The sequence below is a fragment of the Biomphalaria glabrata genome, chromosome 5, assembly GCF_947242115.1.
Source record: "Biomphalaria glabrata chromosome 5, xgBioGlab47.1, whole genome shotgun sequence".
In the NCBI taxonomy this organism is placed as follows: Eukaryota; Metazoa; Mollusca; class Gastropoda; family Planorbidae; genus Biomphalaria; species Biomphalaria glabrata.
The window spans coordinates 7,961,473-7,980,836 of NC_074715.1; the positions used below are offsets into that span (position 1 = coordinate 7,961,473).

At 35.3% G+C, this 19,364-nt stretch overlaps 1 protein-coding gene across 1 annotated transcript in view; it reads right to left on the bottom strand.

The window, feature by feature from the left end:
• Positions 1-228: 228 nt before the first annotated feature.
• The window catches only part of LOC106061221 (uncharacterized), a 22,282-nt gene continuing 3,146 nt past the window's right edge, over positions 229-19,364 (bottom strand). Inside the window, 9 exon segments of the mRNA NM_001311292.1 lie at positions 229-1,364; positions 1,872-1,949; positions 4,053-4,190; positions 5,167-5,301; positions 7,637-7,837; positions 10,965-11,171; positions 14,570-14,755; positions 16,739-16,906; positions 17,096-17,236. Coding sequence (NP_001298221.1) covers positions 709-1,364; positions 1,872-1,949; positions 4,053-4,190; positions 5,167-5,301; positions 7,637-7,837; positions 10,965-11,171; positions 14,570-14,755; positions 16,739-16,906; positions 17,096-17,236 — 1,910 coding nt within the window. The 3' untranslated portion in view covers positions 229-708.

The following is a 19,364-nucleotide window of genomic DNA, read 5'->3' on the forward strand; positions in this document are numbered from 1 at the left end:
GATACCCAATCCCCCCCCCCCCCCACTACAAAAGGAATAGCACCATAACCCACTGTGCGTGTTATTTGCATGAAAAGTTGTCTATATCAAAGCAATTCCAATATCATTTCTAGTTTTTGCGATCTAGAGGTGACGAACAGACCACACAAAGGTAATAGCATTAATTAGCTCTTTTTTTTTTTTGGGGGTGGGGGGGAAGCCACTAAAAACAGAAGATTCAATGATTATGTGTAATCTTTATTCTTCAATAAACTTAAAGTTACAATGATTTTTATCGAACTTCGGATTCAAATTACTGGATATAAAGTTCAATAACATAATAGGTACACAGATTTGATTCAACATTATTATTATGATTTACTTTGACATGTATAGAAAGTAAGCAATATTTAAACGTTTTTTAATTGAAAATATTTTTTGATTTCAATATAATCTTTTCCCCTTTATTTTGTAAATCTTAAAATTTTTAAAAACATTTTTTTTTACCCTAAGTGTGAGAGTTACAACTGAATTCGGACAATGTATTATACCAGTTAGTTATAGGTACTAGAATTGAGTACATCTTGGTTGGACTTATTCTAAATTTCATTAAGTGTTTCTAATTCTATAAAACTACCAGTAATATCGATTAAGATTATTACTGCTAACATGATTAGTAGTTAGAAGTTCTCTTCGTTATTTCACTTCTTTTTAGGGCACTGTCACCAGTTAAATGAGACTCCCCACCTCTCTGATTTTCATCTCGGTAAATGTTACACCGCCATCATAGCCAGTTATTGACCTCCACTGCAAGCCATGGCCGAATAAAGTGTCGTTCCAAAAGCCGTTAAGATTGACCTCATAGCAGTTGTTGTACCACCAGGCTCCAGCGGAATCTCGGGCACAGTTGGAGCTGACGCTGCGGTCGTTGTCGTTGTCGAAAGTGCTGAAAGGCATGCCGTTGTGGTAGACCCTCAGCTCGTCTGCAATGGAATCGTTGAAGAAGGTCTGGATCTGAAGTTTGTACTTCTCTCTCTCGTTCGAAATTTGAAAGCTCGAGTAGTTTAAGCTGTACTCTTTGTCATTATACTTCAGGTCTATTTTGAGCTCGTATTGCCCCGTGGACGTCAGCTGGAAGAGGTTCTCGTTGCCCAGGTAAAACTCTCCCATGTCGTAGTCTCCGAAGCCTTTACGGTACTCAGACCAGCCTCTGAAGAACCGAACTGTGCCGTTGAATCTTCGTTGAATGACGATCCAGCCTCCGCCGTCTGTCTGAGTGTCACACATGACCTTTAACCCCCTAGCCAATTTCACCACGACCCTTTCTTGGGTGCTATTTACGCCTTGGCAAGATTCAGGCTTGGGTTCAATGGGAGTCACTTGACCTTATATAATGTAGAAACACAAATAATTAGAAACAAAAAAAAAAAGCATTAACTTTGAAATTATACATTCAAATATCTATTTTCCCCTCTCTATTACAATCATTAAAAAATAAATAAAGAATGAATGCTGAATTTTCCATTTTTACATACACATTAAGATTTTTTTTCACAGTCTAATGCAACCGATTGAATGTAATTACTACTAAATTATACATCAAATATTTTTTTTATTGCTTAATGCGCTGTAAGGGACAATGAATAATTTTGCAAAGTGTCAACTTGTTCCAAAAAACTGAAAGTGAAAGAAATAAAGTGTAAAAGATCAGAGAATGAGTGTGGGAGAAATAACGTGGACACACTTTTGACCAGACAGGCAGACAGACAGAGTTGTAAAACTTTGTAAAAGGAAATACAAAAAAATAATATAATAAAATTAGATGCGCCTGGATTGATGATCGGATGGCTCTATTAGCAATATATCCAATGGAAGAGAAATTGTTTCAATACCTGGTATTTCCGGTGGGCAAAATGGTTGTTTCCCGTCCGTACATAAACAGTTGGGGCCGTAAGAGTCATCACTGCAAACTAAATAGTTATATTAAGACAAAGTAAGTCATACCGAAAGTAAAAAATAAAATGCTAAAGATTGTAACATTTTCAAACATGGAGTCAAATTACTACACCTTTTCGTGTCTCCGCTGTCAGAATACAGAAGTACTGACAAGCAAAGTATTTTAAGAGACCATAAAATAAAAAATAAATTTCGTTCACTTTTCAGCACTAAAAAAATCGAAGTTCTCCTTTCAGACCTTGCGATCTATAGATGATGTAAAGGTCATCTGTTGTTTTTTTTTGGGGACCCCGGTTAACGAGAATCTCATGTGGCCAGCACAACGACATATCGCCAACTAATGACATGTGCCCATTAGAGCTGGGTGGACTCGAAGGAGCCTAAAAGATCCCGAATGTTAAAATCCTAGTTTTCACCAGGATTCGAACCAGGGACCTCCAGTTCGGAAGCCAAGCGCTATACCGCTCCTTTCTTCCTTCTTTCACTTATAGCACTAAGTAATTTTATTCTTTAGTTGGCAACTGACTTTTTTGGCATTCATTGGCGTTGGCAATTCTGCCTAAGTATTTTAAAATCTCTCCCATAATTCCTCTCATCATTATCCTACATTTTGTAAGTTCCATTATTTCTCCACCACATTTCTTAATAAAACGTTCTCTTCTTTATCTTTCTTATAAAATGTCAATGCCTAACACACGTAAACAGATCATACAAATCAAAGTGCAAACAATAAGCAGTTTACTGTGATTACATTTTGGTGTAAAAATGTCCAATACATAAATAATAAGTCTAGATTTTTTAGATATTGTTTTGCATTGCAATTATGTGCCTATTGGCTTAGTTATTCAATGCGCGAGGTAGCTAAACAGTACAATACATAATTACTTAACCAAAAGTCAATGAAATAAAAAAAACAGGGTTTTGAATGTTGATCGTGGGAGCGTTGAGTTGTAGGCCCAGAAAGCTAAATCAATCTACACAGAAGGCGATATTTTTAATTCCTGCTCAAATTTGAGTCAAAGATTGAATTCCTATTTTAAGAAAGAAAGTTGATATTTCAAACATTGTAATATCTTTATCTCCTCTTTCTGTTGCTTTTTCTCTTGGGCTGTTCCGGCACCAGATATCGTACTTCTTTGTCCATCAAGCTGTCTTTGCCAATATTAGAGTCTATTGTATTATAAGCCCATCCATTTCCTGATGTCGTTTTAATTCAATTTAATTTTCATTAATTCAATTAATGCCTGGTATTTCCTGGTAACATTCCCAGTAGAAATGTCTTTGCGAGCCCGGAGAAATTTCTCGGTATGGTCGTGAAGCCTTGGCATACTATTTTTTGGACAGTGGTCAGAAGGTCATAATGTTTTTTGTTTCTGATCCAATTGAGTATTTTCATATTTGTAATAATGTCTAAGAATTTGATACCTTGATCTATTCAAGATCTCTAATGCATTCTGTAATTCAACATTCACAAATGCAGAAATGTGTTTCAGACTTTTCAATCTAATGCGCAGAAGATTTAACTCTTTTTCTCTCCTAATTTGACCTCATTAAATTAAAAAAATGTTTATTTTTATAAACTTTATGTTGTGTTATATGAAAAGAGCAAGCCTTTCCCTTTGATTCTATACCAAATAAAATATTTTCTGATAAACTATCGACAAAGCTTTTGAAGCTTAATCATAACAGGGTAGTGAAATAGTAATGAGCAAAATGAAGAATTTCATCGAAACAGGGAAAAATAATTACGGAGATAAAGAGTTAAAGGTCAACTGTCTCTTTGAATAGCCAGAATTTCTTTAAATAGCAAAAATGACACAAAGATAGAGGCACATTCCTTGTTTCACATGCTAGGACAAATGTGTACAAATGCTCCTTCTTCCCTATTGCTATTAGAGCATGGAACGGGTTGCCTGAGTCAGCCAGGAAAAACAATGACTTGGCAGAATTAAGGTCATTGATTAACATGCACGATTAGATTGACCTAAGAAAACGTGAAGGACTTTATCATCTTCTTCCTTTTTTTTTAGTAATCACTGTATTTTGCAAGATAAGATAAGATAAGATAAGATAATCTTCAACTACTAAAAAAAACGTAATAATAAATACACCCTCACCTTCGGTGCATTGCGGGGGGTCCGAGAAGCCGTTGCAGCCTAAGATGCATTCACCATTTTTGTCGTCACAAGCGTGGAAGGCACATTTCTTATCGCAATCCTTCTTGCAGTTCACACCCCATTGAGCTGTCTCACAAGCTGCGACCGAAAACAAAAAGATACATATCATAATCTTGTTCAGGGCCGGCCTTAGGCCACTGCAACCTATGTGGCCGCAGTTGTCACCGCACTTTCATAGGCCCCGCGCTAATGCTATGTATATTATTAAATTAAAACATTTTAACTTACTAGTAAAAGTAAAACAGCACCTGCCTAAATAAATCGTAAATAGGGAACAAATACCTATATTTATTGTAGTATATACAGTTTATAGAGATGTCTGCAAGCGAGACATGATAGCCACAGGCATCAGCGAAAGTATGTGGGAAAACATAGCCAAAGACCGGAGTGCACGTAGACATGTGCGTGCTGGGACAACCCTTGCTGAGAACAAAAGAATTGAAGCGGCCTTAAGCAATAGGGAAAAAAAGAAAGCTGCCCTGTCCGCTAGCCCTAAATTAGAGGCATACACATGTACGAATTGTGGCAAAGTCTGCGAGGAAGGCATGGTAGTGCGATTATTTATTCATATTATGGACATCTAGATCTAACACTAGACCGTAAGTGCTAATTTAAGACTTTTAAGATCTAGTCTATATTTACTTCTAGATTTAGAATCTAGATGTAGTTGACCATAGATTTACGTAAAAATACAAGCAACTCTTTAAAAATTCAATAAAATTGAAGCAACTCAGTTACTCAGTTATTGCATAATTACGGTAATACTGCTGAGCCATGTTGTCTCTAGACCTAGCCAAATTTACATTTATTTATAAACTATAACGGTCAAACTAGAGTTTTCCCCGTGTGGCCAACGAGCTTTTCACAGCGACATACATCAACCGTTAAATTTCTATGAAAATCGTTAGAGCTGTTATTTAGATCAGCTTTCCAGGTTCCTGGATCCAGGTTCCATGGCGTTTCGACTTAAATAGAGGTATTGTAAAAAAAAAAGATAAACATATAGCGATCAATATAAAAAAATGGGTAGGCGATATGATGAATTATAATTTACTTTTACTACAGGCGTGATCACCGCTGTAACCAAGGCAACCATCAGGGCATGTTCCATCAATCTCATTACAGGATGCATTACATTTGCTGTCACAGGTGTTATTACAGTTTAAGCCCCATTTACCTGGTACACACACTGCGAATAATGAAATTAGAAGACAAGATAAGTATACAAATTATAGAGGAAATTTTATTTCTTAAAATGTTTTTTTGGGTGGTGAATATGTTAGGGGTATTTTCAGAAGTTAAATCTAAAGACCTAAATATTCCAGTTAGTCTGGCGATCCATTTTTGGGTCAGGAAATGGCAAAATTCCACCTTAAGAAATAAAATATTTTAATTCTTTTAAGAAAAAAAAGCGCGAAATGAAAAAACAAACGCTACATATCAAGAAATAATACACTTTATGATTGAAATTTAATAATAATTTTATACAAAAAAATCTGTACTATTTGACCACTGTCAGAAAACGCAAACTAAAACTTTAAGGCCAAATAAACAGATTCTCAGGGATAGCATTGGCCTTCTTTCAGGGAACAGTACCAGGAAAAAGAAGAAGAAGCAGACAGAGATATCAACAGCAAGACAACATAAAAGAATGGACGGGCCTGTCGTTGAAAGCGAGGAATGGAGAATAGATATTTATACATCACGTGTGAAGCCCCAACGATTTAATGGACGAACCTGTCAAAGAAAGATGATTCATTAAAGACACATAGACAGAGAGAACGGAGAAAGACGGCTGACGGATCATTAATGGTGCCCCAAAGGTTTAACAGACAAAAGAATAGGTTTATTTATTTATTAATTATATTTATATACAAAGTAGACAAGTGATCTTAGTCAAATAAAGTTGCAAGATATTCAAGGACTTTTAAAACTCTTTCTAAATCAGCTTTTGTGTCTCACCATATCCTCTGCACAAAGGTCTATTCTTTCGCAAGTCAATCTCCACTGTTATACACCGCTAACACAAGCTATCCTTTCAACAAGTAAATTATAAAAATACTCAAAAGAGTATCTAGAACAGGGGTTCTCAACCTGTGCATCGCGACCCCCTTGGGGGTCGGTTGACCATTTGCCAGGGGTCGCCTAAAACCATCGAAAATATAGATTGGTATTGTCTACTCTTCTATTGCTGTATGTGTGTGTGGGGTTGGGTTCGCGGCAGAGTGGGGGATTGTAAAAAGGGGTCGCCGAGCTTAAAAGGTTGAGAACCGCTGATCTAGAAGAAGAGCGCCACATTTACAGCTAAACTTATCGATACAGAGTTTTTTTTCCTTTTTTTTTTTGTTGATATTGAACAAAATAACAAGTTATCAATAATTGATTGACTAATAAGTAAATTGTTAAAAATTGATTCATATTTTGTTGGATTTAATAAATAATTGTGGAAAAGTTTCATCTTGATCAAGGAATGGGTGTGGGAGAAATAACGTGCCGCTGCCTGTTTAGCAGTTGAGAGGGTTGATTCTGCAGACTAAGTTTGTAATAATAGTAGATCTCTCAGCTGTGATTTCTAGCTCGCAGATGGCCGTGCTAAGTCATACCAGTTTATTTCTGTAGCGAAGGTTGCTCTAAGCAATCGGCATTGGGCAGTAGTATTGGGCAGTGGACAGTTTGGGCTGGGTACTGGGCAGATGATACTGGGCAGTAGGCACTGTGGACACTGGGCAATATTCTATGGCCAAGGACAGAAGCAATGCCTTCTTGCTGACAGGTAAGTAATTGTTGGGGGGGGGGGGGGGGGGTATCTGGTGTGGTCGGCTCCGGTAACAGCTTTGGGTGGAGATATCGCCGTTACAGCTTTGGGTGGAGATATAGCCGTTACAGCTTTGGGTGGAGATATGGCCGTTACAGCTTTGGGTGGAGATATGGCCGTTACAGCTTTGGGTGGAGATATGGCCGTTACAGCTTTGGGTGGAGATATGGCAGTTACAGCTTTGGGTTGAGATATGGCCGTTACAGCTTTGGGGTGGAGATATAGCAGTTACAGCTTTGGGTGGAGATATAGCCGTTACAGCTTTGGGTGGAGATATAGCCGTTACAGCTTTAGGTGGAGATATGGCCGTTACAGCTTTGGGTGGAGATATGGCCGTTACAGCTTTGGGTGGAGATATAGCAGTTACAGCATGCAGTTACAGATACAGCAACCAGGTACATCAATCAGCAACCACTAATGAAACCTCACAAAATAAACTTCCTAACAGAGGAGACTGTATGAATTCTAGCGGGCCTCACTTAGAATGCTTTGGTCTCTCTCTATATATAGATGGGACTTTTCGTTTAACAGGTGGGTAAGATTTTCTCACATGTATCTATGTACCGGAGATGTCAGGCGTCAGGTCAGATTTATGGTCTATATTCATTGCCTACCGTGTGAGTAGGGACTTAAACGAATAAGTCATTGTCCAGCCCGAGCAATACGAGGGGATTGAACTCTGTCTCAAACAAGCACAGACAATCCTTACCTCCAAAGACTTTGACCTCACATAGGGTAATCAGGTTAGACACGTTTTCTTTCTTCGCATCTGTTATTTTAAACTGAGTGATTGGATCTCCATTCACGTTGTATAAATTTATATAATCCTTTGAGTCAGTTTCATTAAAATCCACAGCTTTGTCTCCATCTAGTGTTTCAATGAGCAGAAGGCTCTTGTCTACCATAGTGCCTGTGCAAATGAAACATCGAATGATATAAAAAAAAAGGTACACATATATATGCATAAAGCTGCAGAGATCTTTTTTTTTCTTTGCCTTACCGTTTCTTTTGTTTTTCTTCTAACAGTTATGAGCTTCTCCAGTGGAGTAGCTGGGGGGGGGGGGGCGAAAATCTGAGAATCCTCCAGGGCCCCCACTTGAAAAAAAGGGGGGGGGTGGCAAATGAGTGTCCAAGATGTGTTTTTACGTTAAATATTACGCCCTTATCTCATGTCATGATGTCGAATGTCAAAATGCAGGGGCCCCTAAAGAGGTCAAGCCCTCCCCCCTCCCGGGCTACAAAATCCCTAGCTACGCCACTGCGCTTCTCTCTGCATACATTTGCATATTAAGATATAATGTATTTTATGCATTGTATTTTAATTGTTTTAAATGTTTACATTTCCATGTCCGTGATAAATTCAGTAGCTCCTAAAAAAAGAAAAAAATAATAAAAAAATAAACAAGCATAAAACATACAAGGCGAACGCAAACGAGGTACAAACAAAGTAAAAAAAAAAATCCTTTAAAAAACAAGCAAAAAAAAAAAAAAGTCATTTAAAGGGGAAGAACTCTGTCCTTATAATTATATCTGCTAATAATTTACAAGTTACACAAATGATTTTCATACATGACGGAGAAACTATAAATGTTTTACACTCACACCAACCCGGTGTACAGAATAAATAAAATATTGGATAAGCAATTTATTAAAAATAATATAAATGTTTAATAATTATTTCGCGAATTTTAGTACTGTATAATCCATTTTTTTTTTACAAAGCTTATATCAGCTCACGCTGTCTGTTTTTATGGTAAAATGATTGAACATGTTATTTCTCCCATTTCCCAATCTTGGATGAAGTAAAAACTTTGCACATTTATTCATTGAGCCTGACAAGACATGAATCAATTTAAAAATTAAACAATTAGCTAATTGATTGTTGATGATGAATCATTTTGTTTGAATTCGAAATAAGGGAAATAAATGCTCCTTAGTGGGATATACATATATATATATATATATACTAGACATATGTTTACCCGCGACCCGCGGGTCTTTATTTGCGCATTACTGTCGATATAGTCACTGGGAGTGTTTTGTAAACAATTAAACAAAATAATAATGTAATAAGTAAAGCGAATGTGTCAATGTAAAAAAAGTGTGAATGAAGCTATTAAATCAAAATAGCTAATAGGCTTAATTAAATCCATTTTTTTTTCAAATTAAAACATTTGCTTGTAGGCCTACATATATTTGATTAAAATTTGAGATGAATAGACTAAATTTTGTATGTTCATGTGTATAAAGTATAAAGTAGATCTTGAGGTAGACGTAGATCTAAATCTACACTAATCTAGAGTTCTGTGCTGCGCATGTGTGAACTTTTTTTCATGAATGAATATAAGCCTATCTCAACACGGCTACGCAGCTTTAGCGAACAGCGAACGAATGTATTAAAAATGCTTTAGAAAAACAAATTTGAATCTTAATTTGATTAAAATATCAAATGAATGGACAATAATTAGTATGTTTATGTGTTAAAGCATAAAACTATCTTTGCGAAAAGAAGTTTTATCTTCTTAGAGTTCAGTAAGAGTTTTAGACCTAGGCCTAGGAATAGACTTAGACCTCAGAAGAGAGATGTGTTAATGTGTAACCATTTGGTATTGTCTAATGAAAGAATGTTCGCCAGGAAATCTGTAGATATCAGGAACTAATTTATGTAAAAAATGCTTTTGAATAATCTAGTGGATTGGATTTAGATGTATGTTCAACGTAGCTAATGATCCTTTCACGTTATTTCTCCTTCGCTACGAAAATAAAATTAGGTTTGCGAAAATGGGTTTACCCGAAGTCGATACATTCTTATCTATTAAAAACGAAAAGATCGATAGCTTTGTTAAATGAATGGGATTATAAAGTGAACAATTAAACGAAATAATTTTTAGTACGCGATTCATGAATGAATATAGATCTAGGCCTTTAACTCGGCTTCGCAGCTTTCGTAAACGAATGTAGCTTTAGAAAACCAAATTTGAATGTTTATTTGATCAAAATATGAAATGAATGGACTTTAATTAATATGTTTATGTGTTAAAGTATAAAACTATCTGTGCGAAGAGAAGTTTTATCATCTTAGAGTTGAATTAGAGTTTTAGATCTAGGGATGGGATTATAAAGTAAACAATTAAACGAATTAATATTTAGTACGCGATTCATTACGGAATTGTCTAATGAAAGAATGTTCGTCAGGAAATCTGTAATCACAGATATAAGGAGCTAATTAATGTAAAAAATGCTTTTGAAACACAAAATTGAAGGTTAATTTTATTATATAATGAAATCAATGGATCTTCTTTTGTATTTTCATGTGTCAAAGTAAAAAACTATCTGCGCAAAGTGTATTTCTTAAAATTAGATCTAGGTCTAAATCCTTTCTATCTTTTCTAATGTCAACATTGTAGACATGGCCTAGATCCATAAAATACTATAGATGTAATAGAGTCGGACAACTTTATTTTTTTTTGAGGGTCTTAAGTTTGTTTTAGGACTACAATACATACACTACGGTCTAAGTTGGTACCCAAGGAACATTCCTGCCTAGTTTTATCAAGATTGGTCAAGCGGTTTTGATGTCTATAAGTAACATACATACATACATACATACATACACCACACATTTTACTTTATAATATAGATTGATATATTTGGATTTAATACGTTTATATAGTTTTGACAATTTTTTTCTTTTCAAATTTTGCATAATTATTCATAGTCGGTAACAGTTAGTTAATTATTTTGTACTAATTTATTAATTTTGTTTTATATAGCAGAAAGGGAGCTAAACCCTGTAATATTCAGATAAATGGCTGTAATTAGCGATTATTTCCCCTTAGATCAGCTTTATTTTTTAAAAAGTATTCTTTCTTTTTATTGCTTGTTAAACTCCTCTATAAGTAGCACAAGAAAGTCTGCAAATGTAGTCTAGCGTTGGCAATAGTGGAAGTTAAATTTAGCGTCTTGCCAATACTCAGTTTATCGTCAAAAAAAAAATCTCCAATTCATGTAGACAGATAAAGAAAAAAAAAATTTACCTTTGTAATAAATTTCAATACTACTTGCCACAACAGGTTCAGCAAAAGTTAGAGACCATGTTTTGCGCGGCGCATTTTGTGAACCGGTAATTGGTGTGCAGGAGCTGAGTTGGGTGGTGTCACTTATTCCGTCCACCAAATCAGGGGAAGCGTTCGTGTCCATGCCTAAGGATAGCGTCACTTTTTGTTTGATCGCCAAGTTGCGACCTGTAGAATGACAAGCCACAACACGTGTTACGTTCTTTGGCGAAAAAAAAACTGACTAGAAATACTAGCTTTTGGGTGTATCCGGTATGCACATTAAAGGAACAGTTGATATACTAACTAGTGCAGGGGTTCTCAACCTGTGGGGTCGCGACCCCCCTTGGGGGTCGATATAAGATTTGCCAGGGGTCGCCAAAGACCATCGAAAAAAATAATTGTTTTTGTCTATTATTCTATTGCGGGGTTGGGGGGGGGCGGTCGCGGCAGAGTAGAGAATTTAAAAAAAGGGGTCGCCGAGCTTAAAAGGTCGTGAACCGCTGAACTGGTGGTAGATTTGGAGATTGGATAGGAAAAGAAACTGCTACGCAATAAGTTATTGCTGAAATTATAACACAATTCTTATTTAATGGCTTGACAACTGTGGATTAGAGTCTTTAAGATTGTTTAGATTAACATGTAAACCTCCAATAGATTTAGAAATGAATAGAGACCTGAAAAATCAGACTGAGGTCAAGCCGGAATTTTGTTGAAGGGTTTAATTGCATCTTTTTTTTTTTTATATCTGTAGTAACTACCAAAACAATAATATAATAATAATAATAATAATAATAATAATAATAATAATCTTCTATTGTCCGTATGGAAATTTGTCTTACAATTTGTGCATTACACCAAACAAAAAACATTATAATATAGAGCTATAACAAACCAAAAGGTATATTCACACCAGACTCACTCATAATTTACATGCGAAAAGTTTATATCAGATTGTTTCTATTTAATGATTTGATTGCCAGGGGAACAAAAGACTGTTTGTGTCTGTTTGTCTTTGCTATCGGTGTCTTGTATCTCTTTTGTGATGGTAAAATCACAAAATCTTGACCCAAAGGGGGATTTTTTATTCCTAGTATCATTGTAGCCTTATTATAGATGTTTGTCTCAAACAGCTGCCCAATTGGGTTTTTTTTTCCAATGATTTTTCCAGCAGCATTTAGGATAGATAGAAAATAATACGACAGTTGAGACAAGATCCAAAAAGTTAGCCTAAAAAAATATTAAAAAAAAAAAACAACAACTCTGGGTCAGGATTTTGTGATTTTACCATCACAAAGGAGATACAAGGAGATGCAAAAAGTGAATCTAAAAACTCTTTTGTTCTCCAGGCAATCAAATCATTAAATACAACTATCTGATGTAAACATTTCAGTTGTAACTTTTGAGTCAATCTGAAGTCATTTGTTTTTTATAGTTATAATTTTTTTTAATCTCATACACAAATTGTAATACAAATTTCCTTATGGGTAAGACATATCATTATTACTATTTATAATATAAAGCACTAAATAAGGCGTAATTATGTATGTATGTATGTATGTATGTATATGTATGTATGTATGTATGTATGTGTATGTATGTATGTATGTATGTATGTATGTATGTATGTATGTATGTATGTATGTATGTATGTATGTATGTATGTATGTATGTCTATTAATTTTATATGTTTGTATGTATGTATGTATGTATGTATGTATGTATGTATGTATGTATGTATGTATGTATGTATGTATGTATGTATGTATGTGTGTGTGTGTATGTATGTGTATATACGTATGTATGTATGTCACGAATAAGAATAAAAGCGTTTGACAAATCTTGATGTAAATATTCTGAAATTCAAAATCCCAGTCTTCATCGAGATTTGAACCAAGGATCCCTGGTTCGGAAGCCAAGCGCATGACCACTCTGCCACTCTGTTTCTTTGTTATGTTGTGTCGGACTTGATCTCGTGCTCGCGAGTTGTCTTGACTCTGTTCATCACCGAATCGTCGTAACGCGACGTACAGAACCACACCGTTGAACCACACTGAACTGTAGTCTGTAGTGAGCTGTTTTGACCACGACACCTTCGCTCTTGATATAGGCTCCCCGCTGGCCTTCCAGAAATCGACGGAACGTCCCTCAACTGTTGCTGATCACATGACTTTAGCAGACGTGAATGGCCCGAGTAGTATTCACTTCAGATGTTTCTTGAAACATCGCCAGTCATCGCGGTTGACCGTCGCTTCTCGTCACGGTTGACCGCTCGTCTAGCGATACACTGCTATTCCTATCCTAACAATCATCAGAGTTATTAGTAGTTTATTTATTTCGGACATTACATGAATTCGGACATTCGCTGTTTTTGTGGTCATTAAAAAATTATTTTAATATTTAATTATAAAACTAGCGCGCTGTATAATGTGCTTGTCCATTTTCCAATGATTCTGACCCAATTTCCTTCCATTTAGCTGTCTTTTTATGTAAGAAAAACGAATTTCAAATTTGTTAGTCAGGTTGTTGTTTTTTCCTATGTTACCCGGATGACTTTACCTCTTCCTAGAGTTAAGACTATATTTTTTGATTGGCTAAGTCTATACTAATGAGCCCGGTAATATTTATTCTGTTTTTTGGAGCTAATTTATTTGATTCATAAGCCAAGTTTTCTAATTCCATACCAAAAAAAAAAAATTAATACAGTGTCCGAATTAAATTACGATTTTCTTACCAAAATTTATTTCGGACAGCCAGTTTTGGACATCAATAAAAATGATCTTATATTATATTTGTTCGTTTGTTGTTGTTGTTTTTTAATAGAGAATAAATGGCCAAATGTTTGGAGTGAGCTTGGTACATTGAATGAAGTTAAATGCTTAGATCTAGACCTACTAGATAGATCTAGATTTATAGAGAGAGAATATAGAGGATTCAGTTAGGCAAGAATGGCTATCGTAACCTGTAGTGGCCTACTATACTACAAAAGATCATTTGTATTAGAAATGTATTAAATTAATAAACAAAAAAAAAACACAAACATTCAACACACATAAAATAAACAAACATAAAATAAGTCTAAAAGTCGGTGCAGTCGGCACTATTCCAGTGACCTAATTTTGGTAGAATAAGTGTGTTCATATTTTTATTTTTTGTGTTCGTATTTATGCATAGTTTGAAAACATCGTAATGATTTCATGTGAGGGGCTATGCCTGGGGATCTTAAAATTTAGTTAATGTTAATATAGAATTAAAATCTGAGTTTATTGATGCCTAAATATAGAGACTGTCCGAAATAAATTATGGTGTCCGTAATCAAATAATGTGGGTCAAATGTGTCCGAATTAAATGAAAACACACGGCCTCTTTGACCTTAAATATAATAACAAATATAGGTTAGGGGTACAAATATAAGTAGTCTTCCTTATTCTCCTTTAACTAAAGAAGATTTTGATACGTCATTTTCTTTTCTATGTCAAACCATTGTAAAATAATGCGCTGTCAAAGTCAAACTTTCAAATTTGGGCCTGTAGGTGTCCGAATAGCATAAACTACTCTATATATACTATATCATAAAAAATGCATACCTTTGCTGACGTGAATAGAACAAAGAGAAGTAACTCCTTTGCCTTTAAGAGTGAGTTTGCTCACAAGCTCTCTCCCTTGACATTCTATTCGCGCAGTGTTATTATTTCTGATGGTGTATAGCTGCTTTTCACATTTCCATTTCTTGTCACCGTTCTCAAGTTGAATGGTAAAAAGGTCTAGCAAATCTAAAAAATGAAGGCGAGGGGGGTAAAGCATTAAACGTATGCAAAAAAATAAACAACAATTTTTTTTTGGAAAACAAAGCTTATGTAAGTAACTCTAATTACTGCCATTTATCTGAAAATTACAAGTTATTTTCTGCTACATAAAATATTAAAAATGTACTAAATGATTAATCCATTTATTTATTTTTGGATTGATTCGTGTGTAGTGAATTGTTATCGACTGTGAGTAACTATGCGAGATTTCACCTTGAGCCGAGAATGGGAAGTGAGAGAAAAGACTTACCAAAAATTAAAAGGGGATTAAATCCATATATATATAAATCCACATCTCTCATTAAGAAGAATTAACTCCCCCTATTTCGATATCAAACTAAATGCAAAGTAGCCACCAACTAATTTACAAATTGGTTGATTTCTTTTTTCTTAATAAATCACTTCTCAGGTTCAATGAATATTTGTGTTTAAATGTTTTAACTTGATCCGAGAATGGGAAATGGGATAAAAATCATGTTCAAACTTTTTACTAGGCAAAATGAGTGAGTTTATATAAGCTTTGTAATAATAATTATTATGATAATAATTTAAAATTGTATAAAGCTTAAGGCGCTATGATATCGTAACAGACTTAAAAGAAGAATTTAAATAACAAACGTATCTAACGATGATTTAACTTCAATTGGAAGAGTCCGTTATTTCTCTAGTTCACATTCTTTCCATAGCTCTCCATCTACTCTTATCTCTCTAACTTTCCCTCTTGCTGTCCTCTGGTTCCTCCTCTCTGTCCTCCTCCTCTCGAGTACCTCCCTTGTGTGAACTCTGCACGTCGTAATGCTCGCTCATACAGTCTCCTTTCTCTCTCTTCTTCTCCCTCTGTATCTCTTTCTCTCTCTTTTTCTTCTTCTTTCTCTCTCTTTTTCTCCTTTTCTCTCTAAATTTCTCTGTCTCTCTTTCTCTTCTTCTCATTCTCTAACTCTTTATCTTCTTCTTTCTCCTGCTCCTTTTCTCGCTTTCTCTATTTTTCTTCCTCTCTTTTCTTCTCCTTATCTCTCTTTAACTTTTTTCCCCTCTCTCTCTTTTTTCTCCTTTCTCTCTTTCTCTTACTCTTTCTCTCTCTTCTTCTCCTTCTCTTTCTTTCTCTTTATTTTTTTCATTTTTTCTCACTCTCTCTCTCTCTCTCTTTCTCTTTCTTTATTTCCTTTTCTCTCTCTCTCTCTTCTTTGTTGTCTCTCTGAAATATTTAAAAAGCTCTATTTTTGTTCTCATATCAAACCCTATACAAACAGTAATATAAAAAATAATCTGTCTGAAACACAAACACACAGACATTTAAAACGTTGTCTGAGATAAGTCCTGTCCTCCAGAAAATAACATAAAAATACCCATTTTTTTTGTTAGTTATCAGTGGACATTGTCCATAGCGGCGAGTTACGCAGCAAACATTTATTGATTTCATTATGCTTTTTTATAAACTTTGAACACGCGCATTCACGCAGCTTTTTTATATTTTAAAGAACAAGAAAGACAAAATGATGAAAAATAAAAAAAAAATACGAATATTTATTTTGCGTTACTATAAATTTGTTTATAAGCTTTTATAGGTAGACTGCGTCCATTTGGTGTAATACTTACAATAGTTGTTTAATTAAAAGAAAGCTAGCGATTTTGGCGTATCGTAGCGTTCAGACTGCAAATCATTTAAAAACGTTACCTGGTGAGCAGCTAAAGGGTTAAATAAAAAGAACCTGTTCGGCAGATGAAAAGATCTCTTAATAGGTAAATCAGAGGTGTACTTAATTCAATCTTATTGTTTGGTAAACCAGGACACACTCGTACCAACAAGACATTCGGATACATTGATTAAATAAACAAATAGGTAAAATGCAAAATAGATAGATAGATAGATGGATAGATAGATAGATAGATAGATAGATAGATAGATAGATAGATAGATAGATAGATAGATAGATAGATAGATATAAATACCCGCATTCTTGACTGTTAAACTTAACCAGGTAAAGTAGATTGTTGACTTTAAGTAGACATGGACTTCTTCAATTCTCTCATCCTCTAGACACTCAGAGACATTGGTATTGGACCATTTGGACAGTGGAATTTTGGGATACGGGACTTCAAATCTAGACACCATATCCTCTGAAATATATCAGCATGTATATAGTGAGAATAATATATAAGATGTATATTGCGAGAGTTATATATAAGATGTATATTGCTAGAGTTATATATAAGATGTATATAGTGAGAATAATATATAAGATGTATGTAGTGAGAAAACAAGACTACTGTAAGATAAAGATCAACAGAGGGATGGATGACACTTACGGTACTGACATTTGTAACCAAACCATCCAATCTTGCAGACATTGCCCATACAGTCGCCATCTGTTTCACACTTGGTCCGGCAGTGGGTTTGATATTGACATTCTGTGCCGAACCAACCAACGGGGCACTCCTCTATTATGTCTAAAGTGAAAACAAACTTTTTAAAAATCTATCTATCTATCTATCTATCTATCTATCTATCTATCTATCTATCTATCTATCTGTTTATCTATCTATCTGTTTATCTATCTATCTATCTATTTATGTATCTATCTATATGTTTATCTATCTATGTATCTATCTATCTATGTATCTATCTATCTATCTATATGTCTATCTATCTATCTATCTATCTATCTATCTATCTATCTATCTATCTATCTATCTATCCGTTTATCTATCTATCTATCTATGTATCTATCTATATGTTTATCTATCTATCTATCTATCTATCTATCTATCTATCTATCTATCTATCTATCTGTCTATTTTATCTATCTATCTCCATTTGTCTGTCTGTAAGTCGGTCTGTCTGTGCATCTAATGCTGAAATTTCCCGTTGCGTAAGTCTAGATATGAAGCCAAATAATGAATGTTTTTTATGTTCAAGTTATTCCCTTTACATTGACAGCACACTATAGGCTTCTTTTTTAAATGTAAGATTACATCTCCTTTAGTTCTCTAACTTCTTTTTACCTTTCTTCATCTCTTCATCTTCCACTGTCTTCCTTCGTCTCTTTCTCTTTCTTTATATCTTCATCCTTTTTTTATCTCTTCAATTTTTATCTTTCTTCATCTTAATGTGTCCTTTTATCTTTCTTTCTTTCTTTAAATTTCTCCTTCTTTTCATTTCTTTCTTTCGCTGACTTAACAGCTACTTTCATATTTTGTATATTTCTGAGTTTTTATTTTATCGTTTGTAAGACGTGAGTCGCTTGGCCTCCGAATCGAGATGTCTTGAGTTCAAAGTCTTTCGAGGACTGATCTTGATAAGTGCAATTTTTGTGGTCACCCTTGGGTCCACTCACCTCCAATGGGTATAAGACACACAGTTGGGGAAGTAAGGGCGGTTGGGAGTTGCTCTAGCGACATGACACTAGTGTTAAACCGTTAGCAACAGAACACTCTGACTCCATTGATCGCAAGATCTAAAAGGTGTGTCTTTACTTTTGCTTTACCAAAGCGTAGTAGTTTGTGTTGCCTCTGTTACGTTTGTTGGTGAGGGTGAGAAGATTATAGGGCGGGGTTTGTGAACAAGTGTGATGATTATTGGCGGAGTTTGTGAACGATTTAACAACTGTTGGGCGGGGTTTCTGAACGAGTGTGACGATTATTGTGCGGGGTTTGTGAACAAGTGTGACAATTATTGGGCGGAGTTTGTGAACGATTTAACAAATATTGGGTGGGATTTCTGAACGAGTGTGACGATTATTGGGCGGGGTTTGTGAACGTTTTAAAGACTATTGGGCGGGATTTCTGAACGAGTGTGACGATTATTGGGCGGGGTTTGTGAACGATTTAACGACTATTGGGCAGGATTTCTGAACGAGTGTGACGATTATTAGGCGTGGTTTGCGAGCTATTGTAACTACTTTTGGGCGGGGTTTGTGAACAAGAGTGACGATTATTGGGCGGGGTTTATGAACGATTGTGACGATTAATGGACGGGGTTTGTGAACGTGTGTGACGACTATTGGGTGGGGTTTGAGAAATAGTGCATCAATTATTGGGCGGGGTTTGAGTCGGACACGTGAGCATGACCTCAATTCGGTAAAGCGCAAAACTTATGAACACTTCTGAAAGTTTGTTTTTTTCTGGTCAGTGGTTCGCCCACAAATCAAAAGTGTCTATTATTTGGCTTTATTTGCTAGACCATTTTTTTTTCATTTAAAAGTGTGTATCTAGTGCTGCTATTCTACAGGGTAGCCAACAGTTCATGGACATGGACGCTTATTATTTCCAGCGTTGGTTGAACATGAAGGCGACTAAATAAAATTCTAAAGCGGCGAGTAAGTCTCTCTCTTTTGGTGTAACAATATTTGTGGAAAAGAATATTCCTGAATTCCTCCAGTGAGCCTCTTGCAGGCCCAAATGACCACTAGGCAAAATAAAACAACTATACCTTAGGTTCTCCAAGAAAAAAATACTACTGGCATATAGTATCCAGACTTATAAAAAGCCCCAAAAGGGACACATATCTTAATTAGCTTAAGGCCTTTTTAAGTCTAAATTTGGCACTGGGCGCCTGGATGTGTGAAGTGGGTTTGTT